Source organism: Cebus imitator, unplaced genomic scaffold, assembly GCF_001604975.1.
Source record: "Cebus imitator isolate Cc_AM_T3 unplaced genomic scaffold, Cebus_imitator-1.0 Scaffold642, whole genome shotgun sequence".
NCBI classification, from domain to species: domain Eukaryota; kingdom Metazoa; phylum Chordata; class Mammalia; order Primates; family Cebidae; genus Cebus; species Cebus imitator.
The window spans coordinates 484,578-501,994 of NW_016107957.1; the positions used below are offsets into that span (position 1 = coordinate 484,578).

General features: G+C 41.6%; 1 protein-coding gene across 4 annotated transcripts in view; it reads left to right on the forward strand.

Moving 5' to 3' along the window:
- Positions 1-949: 949 nt before the first annotated feature.
- Positions 950-17,417, forward strand: part of LOC108295491 (utrophin) — a 308,974-nt gene continuing 292,506 nt past the window's right edge. For 2 of the 4 annotated variants that reach the window (XM_017517718.2, XM_017517721.2), the window contains exons 1-2: positions 950-1,084; positions 7,647-7,819. In XM_017517718.2, coding sequence (XP_017373207.1) covers positions 7,741-7,819 — 79 coding nt within the window. In that variant the 5' untranslated portion in view covers positions 950-1,084; positions 7,647-7,740. Of the gene's footprint in view, positions 1,085-1,612; positions 1,831-7,646; positions 7,820-17,417 lie in introns of those variants that run through there. The other 2 variants (XM_017517722.2, XM_017517719.2) reach the window with 1 other exon arrangement.

The window sequence follows — 17,417 nt, forward strand, 5'->3', positions numbered from 1 at the left end:
AGGGGAATTGTGTCTGCACGAGGCATCCTTTCTGGCTTCGGGTTCCCGGCTCCCGGCTCCCGGCACGCACGGTTACCTCTGGAGCGCGCGCCCCAGGCCAGCGGAGCGCGGAGCCGGGCTGCTGCGGGCTGGGAGGGTGCGCAGGGCGGGCGCTGATTGACGGGGCTCGCGGTCAGGTGATCCGGGGAGCCAAGTTCCCGACACGGTGCCAGCGGTGACCGCCGAGGCCCGGCCGACGCCGACCCGGGAGCGTAGTGGGGCTGATCTCCCGGAACAAAGTTGCTGGGCCGGCGGCGGCGGGCGAGAGCGCCGAAGGGGGAGCCTGGGCGCTGCAGAGGCTTGGACCGGCGGGGTGGCGCGGCTTGGCACTTCCTTCTCGGGAGAGCGGACCCCGACTGCCCAGAGCAAGCCCCTTCCTGGGGGGTGGGGGCGACGACGCGGGATCCAGCGGTCCTGCGCCCCACCCTCCCTCCTCCTCCTCCTGCTCCTGTGCTCCGCTCCAACAAAGGGGCAGGCCGGCAGCGGGAAGGAGGAGGGGGAGGAGGAGCCGCCGGAGGAGCGAGCCGCTCTCGCGGACAAAGTTGTGGACTCGCCTTTCCTCGGAGGAGGGGAGCAGGCAGCCGCAGCCGGCCCCGGGCTTTCTCCCGCCGAGGGGCGAGGAGGAGCCTCTGGCTCCAGAAGCCGATTGGGGAATCACGGGGAGCGGCACCCTCCTTCTTTTGGATCATTTCTGCAGACGGAAAACTCTAGCGTTTGGCAAACTTGGTGCCTTCGCGCCCGTTCCAGGTTTGCGCTGTTTTGTTTTTGGCGGAACTACCGGGCAGGAAGATTGCACAAGGCAGGGGCGTTTTTACTCGGGTGTCAGTTTCTTTCTTTCTTTCTTTCTTTTTTTTTTTTTTTTTTTTTAAATTTCGGATCTTGTCTGTTTCTCCACGTTTTATTATTTTTTTAAATACATCGCACCACCAAACTCACACTTTCACACATCCCCGCGATTACTCCGCCCTTAGCTCCCAGAGGAGCCCTTGGCCCGCTCGGGGCGCGGCGGCAGCGGCCGGCAGGCGAGGCGGCCCGCGGGCAGCAGGTAAGCCCATGCATTATTGAAGCCTCGGGCTGGTAATGTGACTACAGCCCCCGCGGGAATGGGGCGGGGGCCGGGACGAGGATGGATCTTTCTGCGGTTCTTCCGCCTGGGATCGGCGTCTCTAGGTCCTTCCCAAGTCTCAGTCGAAGATGGGAGTAACTTTTGCGTGCCCTTTCCTCGGGCCTCGGTGTAGCTCCCTCCGGTATGAGAGAGAATGCTGGAGGCGTGGAGAGCTCGGGCGTGGAGGTCCTTGGGATCTGTACTAGTTATGAACGACCCAAACTTCTCCGACCGGCTCGGTGCTGCTTCCCTGCTCCTCTAATCCTCCTCCCCGCCGGGGTGCCGGGGTCGCCCTCCGTGCATCGCGCGGTGCAGGGCGCTAGGCCAGTGATCTGCAGGAGGGGACGTGGCCTCTTAGGAGAGTCTGTCACAGACACCCGGGCCTGGGGAAGGCGGGGCCCCGGTGGTGTCCACAGGAGAGGGTGGGCAGAGGGTGGCTGTGTGGTCGGCGGCCAGCAGAGCGCTTCCCAGCCAGCCGCCCGGCGGGGAACGTGCTCGACCTCTGGGTGGCTGCTGCTCCCAAGGGTGGGGCTCCAGAGAGTGTGGTGCGATCGTCAAGCTCCCTGCCAGCGGCCCTGGAGAGGCTGAGCGGACAGGAGGAGGGGACGCCCCATTGGAGTGTAGTCCCGTGCAGTCGCCGGCTCTCCTTTTCCGGACTCTGGGCATCTCTTGCTGCAGCTGACAAGGTAATTCATGTCCTCCTTTGGCCCCGGGTCCGAGGCTCTGGTTGCTCAAGGCCACTTACAAACCAACAAAGCACCAATTGAAGGCTGTGCAACTTTTAGATGGCAGGTTGTTCAAAGGGATTTTTCCCCCAAGCCCCGTATTACGAAAGGGACTCATTCCAGTGCATTTTTTAGTAAGGAGGGAGAAAACGTTGCCCGACTTCCAAGAGAGCGGTGGGACCCGCACCTTCTTTTACAATGAACTGGACACCGGCTCAGCAGGGCCTCGCGGGCCAGTTCGCGAGGGAGGGTCAGTGCACCGGTGGTCGCCGCGGCCAGAGTGCACAGAGCGTGGGGGAGGCCAATTCCGTAGTCTAAGCCAGCGTTCCCGGCCTCCCGGCCTGCCGGCAGCGGCCGCATCCATTCCTTTGTAACTTGCACCGGCCTCAGGAAGTCTATCCGGGCCCTCCCGGTTTGTTGGCGGTGGGCGTGGGAGACGCAGCCTACAGATAGCTCAGGGTCAGGGGAGAGCTGGAGGAATGAGAAGCTTGTGGGTACTTCTGCGGTGACCGCCAGGGTTGACGGGGAGCCATTCCCCGCCCCTTTTACCCCTCTTTATGGGACCGATGAGACAAGTCTTTAACTCCCCTTTGGGTGTTTACCTAAAATTTATTGCCCCTGTAAACAGTATTAATCACAGTAGTATTAACCTTCCTTGGAGCGCTTCCGAGTGTGAATGGCAGTTCTTGGCACTCACCGTTTTCTTTGACTGTGTTTCAAGCAGAGCAGCAAACTCTTACCCGCTTGGCTTCCTTTTCTGCTATCCCGAGCATTCCTAGGCTTTGCTTCCTAGAGTAAATTAATGAATAGTTTTTGCATTTACATAGCATTTCTGTCATAATGCACACTGTTGGATATATAGTGCTAAATATATATAATATAGTACAAAATAAAAATTATATATGTATATTCATTGTGTAATTCCTAAAATCTAAAAATAAAAACACTAGTTTTTCCTTTAAGGCCGTCACCTTATGTTTATTTCATAAACACCTTATGTTTATTTCACACACTTTTGCCTTGTTGTCCATGTGACAGCCAGAAACGTTCTGAAGGAACAGTAAGTGAATATAGACTCGACTGGATTGGTTTCAGTGAGAAACATCTGGCTAAACTGACAGAATATCATTTTGATGGAAGGGAAATCTAGGGCAGAGGTAACAATAAGTTGCATTTGCATAGGGCCTAAAACTTCTAAAGCAACATCTTATTCATTGATTCTTAGTTCCTCATCTAGCCCTGTGTGAAGATGGAGGTCCCTCCCTTTTATAGGTGTGGAAGAGAGAGGGTCACATTGGGATACATTGTTCGTGGTGTAACTTTGATTCTGTCCCCTGACAACCAAAGATGCTGAATTTGTCAATTGAAAGGAGTCATCCTTGGCCTTAAGTTTACTCAAATTCCTCTGGCCATTAATGGCAACAAGTAATCTCAGTGGCTATCACTGTTTAAATGGCCGTCTGTTATTCTTCTTTCTCCCTGTTTTCCCCTGTCCTCTGATTGCCTTTTCTGCTGTATCTTTGCAACCTGTAAGGGAATTTCATTATCAAGAAGAGAAAAAATTTGAAAAATTACCTTGAGAGTGGCAAGTGAAACATTATAGTGAAGAAGTATTACTGGTCATGTGCAAATGGAATAAAGTAGTGTGTAAGCAGTTTACTTTTCTCTTTTATGGATGAATAAACACTTTGGGAAGCATAGAAATGGAGATCTTGGCTAAGACCAGTTGTGAAGAGAAACATTAGACTTACTGCTCCAAGGGGATACACTCTTTCCAGGAAAGAGAATTTTTCCTTGGGCAAACTTAATTTTCCATAATAAAATTTTATAGACATTCTTCTGAACAAAGTTTTTGGTCCTTGAATATAATAAAATACATTTAAGAATTTAGCAAATCTTTTTGTAGTTATGAACTTGAATGAAAGAATGTAATCACATAATAATCCATAAAGTTTTAGTGGTAGTAGAGCCTATAAAAAATGAAAAAAGTTTTTTAGACGCTCATAAAATTTGTCAGATTGATGATCCAATCTTCTATATCTAACTCTTTCTCTTTCTCTCTCTCTCTCTCTCTTTTTTTTTTTTNCTCAATCCTTCCTCATAACTCCTATAGACGCCAATGACTCACTGTCCTTACAGCACCTCATACTCCTTTCCTTTCCTGTGAGGTGATCTTCACTAGTTAAGCACATTTTGGTAACTATCTGGTGCCTTTGGTTTTTCACATCGTGTATCACAAAGCTCTCTGAGCTAGCTTACCCTGGGGAATAATGGGCTGGGAGCAGTGTCCAGAGCAGTCCTAGGCAATGCATGGGATGGGAGGAAAAAGAAAAAGGGGAGTTTTTATTCTTATTTGTGTTGTATAATGAACAAGGGCTAATTCATTATATTATCCTTTATTTCACAAAATGTGTGCATTCCAGAAATGCATTTTTCTTTTTTTTTTTCTGGGGACTTAGGGACTGCTATTAGAAAACCAGGGAACCCTGGGCATAACAAAATCCTGAGATGTAGTAAAATCGGACACTTAAGAAAGCAGTAGTACTACTATTTATACTCACATATTTAAGAGAAATACTAACATCGATTTCATAAAACACTCACCATAGTATTATTAACATTTATAATCTTGTGGTATCCACCAAATAAATCTCACAATGAAAAGCACTGAAAGTGAATCCCTTGGGTAGATTGTAGGCTCTAATAGGTCTGCCTACACTTTGGATATTCCTTCATGTAAGTCATAAGGTCAGAAATCTCACATTCCTTGTCCATTTACTTCAGCTATTATGTCAGAGGGATGCAAAGTCCCCTACATTTTAGAATGTTTTCCTTTTATGCCACTAGGTTAATAGTCAAGTATGGCAGCTCTTCGAATCTAGAATAATTTGCAAATGTAGATGCTTTTCAATAGTATTTTATGAAGTGGAAGGAAATGTTTTGCTTATTTTTCATCTTTTTATAATTATTTGAAGGTTTTATAGGTTTTTGGAAACACTTCAAATGGAATTTTTCGTCTAGCTCAAGGTTTATGAAATTATAAAATGAAAACTGAATGTGGCTTACATTTGAGGAACTTAATATTTTTCTTGAAATAAACCAATACATTTGCATTACTTTCTTTTTTTTTTTTTTTTTTTGAGGTGGACAGAGTCTCACTCAATCGGTTGCCAAGCTGGAGTGCAGTGGCACGATCTTGGCTCACTGCAACCTCCATCTCCTGAGTTCAAGTGATTACCCTGCCTTAGCCTCCCGAGTAGCTGGGATTACAGGTATTCGCCACCATGCCAGCTAATTTTTTTGTTTTCAGTAGAGACAGGGTTTCGCCATGTTGGCCAGGCTGGTCTCAAACTCCTGAGCTCAGGTGATCACCCGCCTTGGCCTCCTAAAGTGCTGGGATTATAGGTGTGAAACACCATGCCCAGCCTAGTTTTCCCACTTATTTTACAATATTTACTGCATCTTTCTCTCTGTCTGTGTGTATGTGTATATATATATCTACATACATATATCAACATAAATATATATGTATCAATTTCGACAGATATATGCTATTGTGTTTGAATTTAGGCTGAAGATACCATCATACTTTGTTGCTAAATATTTCACCACATATCTCTTACAATCAAAGACATTCTCCTGCAATAATACCATTAACTAATGTTAAAGCAATTTAACATGGATACCAAATTCAGATATTTCAAATGATCTTCAAAATGTTTTATTTTATTTTATTTTGAGATGGAGTCTCGCTCTGTTGCCAGGCTGGAGTACAATGGCATGATCTTGGCTCACTGCAACCTCTGCCTCCTGGGTTCAAACGATTCTCCTGCCTCATCCTCCCGAGTAGCTGGGATTACAAGTGTCTGCCACCACGCCTGGCTAATTTTTACATTTTTAGTGGAGACTGGGTTTCACTGTGTTGGCCAGGCTGGTCTTGAATGCCTGACCTCGTGATCTGCCCGCCTCGGCCTCCCAAAGTGCTGGGATTACAAGTGTGAGCCACCATGCCCAGACAAAATATTTGAAAATTCTGACTTCAATCAAAATTACATTTGGTTGGCCGGTGCAGTGGCTCACACCTGTAGTCCCAGCACTTTGGGAGGCCGAGGTGGGCAGATCACGAGGTCAGGCGTTCAAAATCAGCCTGGCCAACACAGTGAAACCCTGTCTTTACCAAAAATACAAAAAAATTAGCGGGGTGTGGTGGCACACGCCTATGGTCCTAGTTACTTGGGAGGTTCAGGTGGAAGAATCGCTTGAACCCAGGAGGCAGAGGTTGCAGTGAGCTGAGATTGGGCCACTGCACTCCAGCCTGGTGACAGAGCAAGACTCAGACAAAAAAAAAAAAAAAAAAATTACATTTGGTTGTCATGTCTATTTAGTCTACTTTAAATCACAAAGTTCCCCTTCTCCCAGGCAATTTTGGTTTTCAGGACATTGCCAGTTTTGAAGAGACCAAGCCATTTGTTTTGAAAACTAGCCACAGTCTAGATTTGTCTGCTCATGATAAGTTTCACATTAAACATCTGGACAAGGATATTGTGTAGATGATGTGGTGATTTTCCACTGAATTGCATGATGCCCCATGATTGGTTATGTGAATTTTGATCACTTGCTTAAGGTTAGACATTTTTCTGCAACATATTACTATGAAAAAAATCTCAAACATATAGAAGAGTTGAAAGAAATTTTCATTCAGCATTCATATACCCATGGCCTAGGTTTCTTAATTAACATTTTGCTGTGTTCTGCCATAGTCATCACTGGTGCCTCACATATTACTCTGGTCCACCTAGAAGCTATGATGATTTTTTAAAAAGGCCAATTTGATCATTTTGGTTCCCTCCTTCAAACCATCTACTGAATCCTCATTGCTCTCCAGATAAAGACAAAAACCCTTGACCTGGTCTCCAAGGTCCTGTCCTTGGTCCTGTCTAGTTTCCTCACCTGGTTCAAAAGGTGCATTTGTCTTTTGTCTGTCTTCTCTCCAGAAACACTGGCTCGTGCTCCACTCTTTGACGGCTCCATGATTCTTTCTGTCACTTCGAATGGAAGCTCTTACCTTTTCTCTTTCTATTTCCCTTTTTGGGTAATTAAATTCTTGTCATCTTTAAAGCCTTGGCTCAAATGTCTCTTCAAGAAAGCCTTCTCTAATTGCCCAGGGCAGGTCAGATTCCTCTTCTGTATGCTCTTAGTACTCTATGCTTCTCCTTTGTATGACTTATAGTCTATCATTATTATAATGAAGTAATCCATTATATAATTAATTGCTTAGTGTGTGTAAGCTCCATCATGGCAGAGGCTGTGTCTCTTGTTGATCATCATAACCTCAGGCCAGGCTTGGTGGCTGACACCTGTAATCCTAGCACTTTAAGAGGCTGATGTGGGTGAATCACCTGAGGTCAGGAATTCAAGACCAACTTGACCAAGATGGTGAAATCCATCTCAAGTAAACATACAAAATTAGTTGGGTGTGGTGATGCATGCCTGTAATCCCAGCTACTCGGGAGGCTGAGGCAAGAGAATCATTTAAACACAGAAGGTAGAGGTTGCAGTGAGCTGAGATCATGCCATTGCACTCCAGCCTGGGCAATAAGAGTGAAACTCTGTCTTAAAAAATAAAGTAAAATAAGAGAGTCATAACCTCATTGCCTGGCTCAGTGCTTTATACATGGTAGGCCCTCAATAAATATTTGGTGAATGAATAGTTACTATGAAAAACTGTATATAAAAGATACAAATATATTTTTTCAAGTCAGTGCTTTTCTTTTTAGGTATTGATGTCAAGCTGAACCATCGTAGGAAGTTGAAAGTCTTAAAAAGAGAACTCGGTACCAAGTTTTTGGATTATCTTGAAACTCAGGCAAGATGGCCAAGTATGGAGAACATGAAGCCAGCCCTGACAATGGGCAGAACGAATTCAGCGATATCATTAAGTCCAGATCTGGTGAGTAAAGGAAGCTCAAGATGGTTACGGATTTTTATGTACTTAGAAAACATAATGTTTCTTGGATTGATGTGCATTGCTCTTGCAAGAACTTCTTGGAGGTGAAGTTCTTTTGAGAAACTGAATTATGACAAATGACTATAATTCTGGAAAAGGGATATGTAAAAGGTATAATATCCCTAAGTGTCCTCTCCTTTCTCAACCCAATTTTGTGTCACTGTATGTTGATTGGCATTGCTTAGTGAAACTGCTGCTTGTCGCTAAAGGTTGTTCATTTGGAAGACTACTCCATCACAATAAAAATCAGCTGAGCATTTTTCTTTCTATTTTCTGGAAATTGAAGGGATTATATGCTCAATGTAGAAAGTGTCACAGTTTCTGGGAGGAAGGATCCTTTCACAGTTTGATTTCTTTACCATATATCCTCACCCCCATCCCTGTTGGTAGCCATTGATAGGCCAACAGATGTCCTACCCTGAAGCTTCTTATGAGCCTTCTCAAGGTAAAGTTTTCACCTAGATAATCTAATAAGCCAGACTCAGACAGATTCCCAGTTTTCACATGAACAGTGAAATTGGGGTACTCAGGATGCTACCCCCTCCATCAATCTTTTTATGTAACTGAGTGCTTTTTGACTCTGGCTGTATGGATGAATCAACTGGGGAGTTTTAAAAAACGCAGATGCATTGGCTCCATTCCAGACCCGTTGAATAAAAAATTCTGTATTTTTAAAAAGCTTCAAATATGATTCTGAGACAAACTCAAAGGGGAGATATTTTTGAACAGGCAGAGCACTTCTCAGCTTTGAAAATTACACAGAACTCCACCCTGAGTGTGTGTGAACACTATACTTAAGCAACTTTGAAAAGTTACTTTGAGGTGTAAAATTATATCCAGTGTCACTTTAAAGACAAAAAAGGAACCCAAAGCCTGTTTTTGCTATGTGAACCGTTTTTATATTATGTTAGGAGCTTATTTCTTATGTGAAACTGTAGAAATACACAGTGAAAATAAGATCTAAACGAACTTAGAATACACATTTTCCTCCACGATACCAGTGTTGGCTGATTGGTAAACATTTTGGTTATTATAGATATGGCTGTAAATATGTAGCAACTATTGTGTAGCTTGAGGGGTCTTTTGAAGGCATAGCTTAATATCTTGTTTTAAAATATGCTTTGAGGATGCTCTATTCCTGTAAAATTCTTTTTGTTTTAGATGCTTTAGTAGTATAAAGTACTATATAAATGTAAGGGATTATTAATATTTCCTTAAGAGTGTGGGATATGTATTCAGACGTATGTAAATATAACAGAGGAAAATGGAAGAGAAACAATTTAATGTCTCCATACTTGTCATTTTCTGCAAATTGTGAGGAGGTATATTCCTAAATAGCTTTCTGAGTCAACCTTCATTCTAGTAAGACTTTTGGTAATTATAACTTGTACTTTAGTCATGTCCGTAAGGAGTAATTACCTAATTTCAGAAATAGTGTATATATGATGAACGTATAAAGTCACAAACTATTTAAATTTAAAACTGTCATTTAAAAACACTGACGAACCTCAAATACTGCCAGAGAACAATTTGGCAAAAATGATAACACGTTTTTAACACATGCATATCAGTTAACTGAATAATTCTATTTCTAGAGTTTTCCCTAGGCAATACATAAAAAGGTATATTCAAGAAGTTGATCACAGTATCATTTATAATAGAAAACATTGTAAACACCATGAAAATCTAATATTAGGAATTGGTTATGTCATTATTTCCCAAAGTATTTTGAAAAGATCAAAAGTTCTAGGATTGGTAATGTGTAATTCACAAAGGGATGTTATGGTCAAACAGCTTTAGGAAATAGTTGTTTAAACCTATTCTGTTTCTTTAACACATCTGAACAGATCATACATGATCTCAGTAGAGCTAACTAAATTAGAGTATATCCATAACATAGAAGATTGAGCATTCATAAAAAGTGAAATGGATGTATGTGTGTGCATGTGTGTGTATGAACATAGAACAGTGTTCCTGGTATAGTAAGTAAACAAGTATGTATTATGTGAAGTAATTTATGTGAAAAATATTTTTTTTAAATTAGTGAAGTATACAATAAGTATTAATAGTGGTCATCTTGGCATTTGAGATTATTATTTTTATTTAAATTTTTTTTTTTTTTTTGCTGATTTATATTTTCTAAAGCTCTTCAATGAACCCACATTACTAAGTTCTTGTATTCTTAAAGGCTATCAAATTGTTTAGGGTGTTTTGTTGCCAAGGTTATGACTATTTCTTTTTTGTGGTGTCATCTACTTCAAAATACATTGAAAACCTAGCTGTTGCATAGCTTAGATGTGAATCACATTCTTTGGCTGAATTATGTTGCAAAGGCCAGTAGATAAATTTGGATGTGAATGGGCCTATTAGCTCCAATCTGGCTTTCTGGAAGGGACTTTAAAAACAAAATTCTTTTAAGGTGAATGCTTAGTATTCAGAGGTAATATTTCATGGTACTCCAAAATTTCCTTTTTTTTTTTTTTTTTTTGAGATCGAGTTGCACTCTGTCGCCCAGGCTGAAGTAGTGCAGTGGCGTGACCTCAGCTCACTGCAACCTCTGCTTCCTGAGTTTAAGCAATTCTCTTGCCTCAGCCTCCTGAGTAGCTGGGACTACAGGTACCCGCCACCACACCTGGCTAATTTTTTGTATTTTTAGTAGAGACAGGGTTTCACCATATTGATCAGGCTGACCTCGAACTCCTGACCTTGTGATCTGCCTACCTCAGGCTCTCAAAGTCCTGGGAATATAGGTGTAAGCAACTGTGCCTGGCCAAAAATTTACATATTTTAAGGGATTTTTAGTTTAGATTAAGACATAAGAATTACCTACATATAATATGTATTTTAAAGATTCTCTGTCTACATGCCAAATTTGTTGCTTTTCCATTTTTTTTAAAGGGAATACTTTCCTACAGAAAAATTTTGATCCTCGTCTGCTCTTCCAGGTTTCTTTTTTGAGGGGAAATTGGATGAGAGTGGAGGGATGGAGAATGCAGTTTCTGATTTCCAAATCCTTGAGTTTGGACTGTCCAAAAGCCTGGCACAATAAAACTGGCATAATAAAAATGTATATATGTTCTATGTTAAATTATCAGGATTATTTTTATTCCCCTCAGTATTAGTTTGTTTCATGCCATGTGTGAGCTTTTTAAAATTTTTATAATTTTAAAGCCATTTCCACCATCTAAACAGAAATAGAAAGTTATCAAGGGGTAATGAAGTAGTTTCATAAATACAAAAGCCATATATTATTTATGGTTGTAGTATACTTGCCTTGGGTTCGGGTGAGTTTTAGAAAGGAACTGGAAAGAATTCGATCTCTAACAATCAAGGATTTGGTGTGAAGTAGACCTACCTTTCTCTAACTTAAAGGCACATATGACAAGTTCATCATCAAGAACTGTATTAATAACAGCCTTTATTAGTGCACTTCAGAAAGCTCAACCCGTTAGTAAATATTTTGAGGGCAAGAATAAAAAAAAAATATTTTTTTTTGAGATGGAGTCTCACACTGTTGCCAGGCTTGGAGTGCAATGGTGCAATCTCAGATCACTGCAACCTCTGCCTTCCGGGTTCGAGCAAGGAATAACAATTTTTTAAAAGTGAAATTTACTGCCAGTATAGTATGTAATACAGAAATTTCTGCTTGGAACATTTCAAACATGCAATAATAAAATGGTTTGGGATGCATATATGATCAAAGAATATCCTCACTGCTATTTCATTCAAAATTAACATACATGAAACCTAGCAGCCTAGAATAAGTCATCTTTTTCTGTTGCTCTCAGTGTTGTGGTTTTAGTCCAGAGCTGGTAGAAAGAGTAGACTTCGGGAAAAGGAGAGTGTGTCAGCTGGTTCCATGTGGAGTTCTTGACAGTTTGGGATTATAAACGCTCAGTTGGGAAAGAACTATTTGATGAATGAAATAGTCGGGCCAGGCTTCACTTCTTTGGATAATTCAATGTGTTCTTTAAGAGGCTTTGGGCTGGAAGCCTGCCTGCAACAATGTTATAATTTCTTTCTTTGCATTTTCTCTTCTTGTCTAATCCTAGGATTTAATTGTTGAGGGAACCTTAGAGGCCCTATAACCCAGCCATGCCTGTGATGTGCTCACCCAGTCTCTGTTTGCACACCTCCAATGATGGCACCTCATTGGTGATGATCAGGAGGAAGATAATTCTAGAAACTTGTGCTTGTCGAACACATTCTGTGTGCACATGTGGTGCTAACAGTTTAATCCTCACAACCCGCCGTTTTGCAGATGATAAATGTGAGCTGTACTGAAGTGATTTGCTGCCCTGGCCCTCTTTCTATTCTCCAAACGCCTGGTGTGTCTGCTGCAGGGACTTTGCACATCTCTCTTCTCCCGTTTTTGCCTGGCTGGTTCCTTCTTGTCATTTAAACGTAGGCCTAATGTCACTTCTTCGGAGGGATCTTCCCTGCTGACTTTAGAAAGTAGCTCTCCCAGGCACTCTTGACTGCATCACTGTATTTAAGTTCCTTGTATTGTTTTTACCATGATCTGGTACCTTTTTTCGTATTCTGTGTTTTTTAGTATCCTTCTCACTAGAGCAGGGGTCCCCAACCTCCAGGCCCTGGACTGGTGCCAGTCCGTTACCTGTTAGGAACTGGGCGGCACAGCAGGAGGTGAGGGGGCGCTGAGCAAGCACTACTGCCTGAGCTCTGCCTCCTGTCGCAGCAGGGGCAGCATTAGATTCCTACAGGAGTGAGAACCCTACGGTGAACTGTACATGTGAGTGATCTAGGCTGCATGCTCCTTATGAGAATCTAATGCCTGATGATCTGAGGTAGAGCAGTTTCATCCTGAAACCATCCCCTTCACCCCTTGGAAAAATTGGTCTTCCATGAAACTGGTCCCTGGTACCAAAAAGGTTGGGGATTGCTGCACTATAATTAACTCCACGAGAGCAGGGACCAGTACATCCCTGGTACTGAGCCCAGTGCCTGGCTCATAATAGGTGAGCAATAAATGTTTATTCAACGATAAAGGCTAAGGAGTCTGGAAGTGCCAGAGCTGGCATCTGAACTCAGATGATCTGATTCTAGAAACCCTGCATTTGACCTCTATGGAGTGCCCAATCTCCTAACTCAGAAGGGATTTTATTCCATTGCTGCTGGCTGACTCTTCTTTATTTCAGACCTAATTCTGTCCCTTACACATTTTGTACGGTGTTAATAGTATTTATACAGCTCTTCTGTCTCTGTTTTTTTTTTATGTTTTGTTTTTTGGTAGTTTTCAGGGGTGGGACCCTGGACTTTGAGGTAGTGCTTCTCTGGACCCCAGGGTAGCATCTCAGAGCCCTGCCAGGGGAAGGCCAGTTGTAAGAGACACAGCCTACGGCTTCTGGGCCTGTCACAGCTTTTCCCGATTTTTGGCTCTGGTCTCTGTCATTCTCTGTTGTGTTAGCAAAGGGGAAAATACCGGAGGACAAACAGTCCTTTTGGTGAAAGATAGAGAAATGGATAATGTGTTTCTGATGTGAATTCCTTTTTCTCTTTTCTTCTGACCGCTGCTCAAGGCTTTTAACTGGCTGAAGTGAAAAAAAAAAAAAAAAGATAGTGGATTTTAGAAGTGCTGACACTTGGCACGGTGTAGGTCCTGGTCTGATGCCCAGATAGGTATCTGTGGTACTGAAAGTGTTGGTTGAGGAGTGTGGGGGAGGGAAGCAGAGAGAGACTTGTGAAATAAAAATAAAACAAATTATTAAATATGAAATATTATACCTGGTTACATTTATCCAAGCCTCCTGAAAATCTGCTCTGTTTGCAATAAAATAAACTTGCTTAACAAGATTGAGTTTTATGAAAATTCTGAGAATTACCTTATTTGTTTATCTTTCTGAGGCCTTTCATGAAGAAAGACAGTGGTTAAGTTGTATTTAAGCAGTCATTGGTCTGTTTCTTTCTTTTACGTTTAAAGCAGTATCTGTGAGGGGATTTTTCTAAATAGCTCAAGAGACTGTGAAAAATAGTTCATTTTTTGTTTCTCCTGAAGCTTTCCTTGGCTGGAATACCTGTGCTTTGAAGGGAGGTCTTTGAGCAGGTTTGTTTTTTTTCCATGAGCCCTGGGTATTTGTGGTGATAGACAGTAACCCTGATGGAAATTCAACTCTGGCAGAGGAGGGCAGCTATTCTTGTCCTGCTTGTAAAAATATTCTCTGTGCCGTTACCTCGTTATGCTGAAGTAGTGCAATCATGAGAAAGTTTTTTGTATTAATGTGATTCTCATGACCTGTTACTATGCTTGTGAAACTTTTAGAGGAGATCCATTCACAACTGGAAAAAGTGAATTTGTGAGAGTCATTCTAAGCAAAGAAAGTACATTAATTATATAGACAGAACTGAGTTCTCTTTTTTTATTGAACCTTATTTGAACCCAGAAGTTTGAACTAGATGCTGATATGATGATTCTCTGGGAACAAGGCAACATGCAAGACTATTTAAACAGTTGTAAATATTAGTTAAAATTTAATCTAAAGCAATGGAGAAAGGGTACTATGCTTAGGTGGTTTCAGATGCATTGGCTGGATTTTTTTCTCCCCTTAAATAGTGTGGAGGCATAGACATTTACTGTGTTATATTTTTATCTTTTTCTGTGCCGTAACTGTTTAATAATAAATAGACTTAATTCAATATTTGAAATGTGAGGCAGTATGGGTTCTTAATATGTATTTACTTTCGAGATGATTGCTTGTGGACTGGGAAATTGAAACCAGGTCTCAGTCCTTTCACTTTTACTTCCTGTGACCCTGGATTTGCACATGTCCAGGAAGCAAGTAAAGTTCCCAGCATCCACATGGTTCTCCAGTCTTTGCATTTGTGCCTTTAAACAACCAAATACCTGAGGTTTATTTATATCCTATGGGGCTTTTCTATCAGAAGCACATTCTTTTGGTCCAGTTAATAAGGGAAATGTCTGTGTGTGCGCATCTGGCAGCTAAGATCAAGGTTTACGGTGGTATAACCACAGCTTCAATTTAATTTTTGATTTATTTATTTTTTGAGACAGAGTCTCGTACTTTTGCCTGGGCTGGAGTGCAATGGCGTCATCTCGGCTCACTGCAACGTCTGCCTCCCAGGTTCAAGCAATTCTCCTGACTCAGCCTCCCGAGTAGCTGGGATTACAGGCACACACCACCATACCTGGCTAATTTTTTGTATTTTTAGTAGAGACAGGGTTTCACTGTGTTGGCCAGACTGGTCTTGAACTCCTGACCTCATGATCCTCCGACCTTGGCCTCCCAAAGTGCTGGGATTACAGGTGTGAGCCATTGTGCCTGGCCTCACCTTCAGTTTTAAGAAATTAAGTTAAAAAAAAAATACAGATCTGTCTTTCATAGCAGTGGAGCTCAACAACACATACAGCATGAGAGTCACATTTTGTGTGTGAATATTTTCAAATGAGCCTCTCTAGGTATGTGGACGAGTGGCTACTTATATTCGGTTCAATCATGTTAACATTTAATTATGAAACATATGCTTTTTTCAAAGTGTAGAGAAAAGCATTTAAGGGCATTTCTGATATAGCAGAGGAATCCAATAAAAAATATGACTTTGTGTCTCTAAAGTGATACAGCTTTGAAATTAACACATCTATTCAATTTCAAAAGTATGATCTATTTAGATCTTTTTCTTTAATTTCATAGTCATAATATTTGCAAATTTCTTCAACTCCATTCTCTAATTAAGATTTTGGTATACAATATTTATATGTAAAAGATTTTTGGTGTAGGATGTAGCATTTTGAGGTTGACACTAATTGATTTGTTCACTTGCCTCTCAAAGGCTATGTGCGAGTCATGTTATTTAACATTGATCCTGTCAATATGTAGATTTATGCACATGCTTGTTTTTGAAAACTGGGCTTTGAGCTTCTCACATGTGGAGTTCCTAACTCCAACTTTGTGTCAGAACCACCCTTCTGGATCCAGACTCAGTTATGTGGGGTAGGGTCCCAGCATCGGAGTTTTAACAAGTTCTGTGGGTTATTCTCTTTAGTGCTCTTATTTATGGACAAGGAAGGCGGGTTTAAAAGTAGAACCAAGGCGAAAGTGATCTGCATTTTAGAGGAGCAAGGAAAGCTGTAGCCAAATGTTTATTATTTCTACTTATAAACGCTTCCCTTTAAATAATTTGAAAATATAATAGATTTCATGATGTTGGGCATTTTTTCTTTAACACTGTATTTTGAAGAGTTTGGGGTGTTGAGTGAGCTTGAAACTGAGGAGAGTGGGTCAGAAGAGTGATGAAGCCTTGTGCATTTCTTATTTTGGCCCATTGAACCAGAAGATATACCAATATACCTAGTGCAGACATATTTCTCCACTGAGCTCCTTAGTCATTGCTGCAGTGTATTTGAGATCTTCTTGCTGTGAGCCTAACATCACATCTTGAATTCTTTCCCTAGGTAGTATATCAGCTTAGAGTCCTCTGACCCATTCATTATAAAAATCTATCGTGTATATTTTCTAATACATTATTTCAAAGAGTTTTTTTTGAGTCATGGTGGGTAAAAAATCTGATACTCCTCCTCTGTGCTAGTTTTCTTCCCTTCTTTAGGGTTAGAGAAATGAACTACATGTGTATTAATATTTGCCTCCTTTTTAAAATTCTAAATAGGTGACATATTTAATATAACTATGCTTGCTTTTGAAATAATTTGCCTACCATTCTTTAAAATGAATGAATTTTAAAAGATGAATAGTGATTTTTATGTGAAAATGAATTAAAGAGTTAAATGACTTATAGACCACCATAGCATGTTCCTTATAGATCTGCAAAAACAGCACAGAAGTCTTGTGATACTTGGATGCCCTTGTTTTTTTCTGAACCAGAGTCTTGCTCTCCCTCTCTTGCCTAGGCTGGAGTGCAGTGGTGCCATCTTGGCTCAATGCAACCTCTGCCTCCTAGGATCAAGTGATTCTCCCACCTCAGCCTCCCAAATAGCTAGGACTACAGGTGTGCACCACTATGCCTGAATTTTGTATTTTTAGTAGAGATGGGGTTTCACCATGTTGGCCAAGCTGGTCTCAAACTCCTGACCTCAAGCGATCTGCCCACTCAGCCTCCCAAAGTGCTGGAATTACAGGTCTGACCCACTATGCCTGGCCTCTTATGATATCCTTATATTCAGTTAACCAAACCAAATCAAGCCAAATAACAAACCCTGAACTCTTATAAACGTTGGGTTATTTGCACATCTTTGGAATTATTTACCTGTCTTTTGAGCTTTAATCTTTCACCTCTTTGAAGATACAGGAAGGGATCTTTATTTCTTCATTGATAAAATAACCTACAGAGTGACTTGAGATACATAATTATTTCTTCATATATCATTGTTTGGCATTTGAGATCACATCTCAAAATTTAATGAGACCTGCTCCTCAGGCAGTTTTAAGATTAAGATTCAAAAGGAGCCACTGGAAAGGTGTGAGTGGGCTGGTAATCAATATTAGAACAGAGACTTTTGTGCAGAGACTGGCCATGTTCAAGTGTGGAGTAAGTTGTTTTTTTTTTTTTT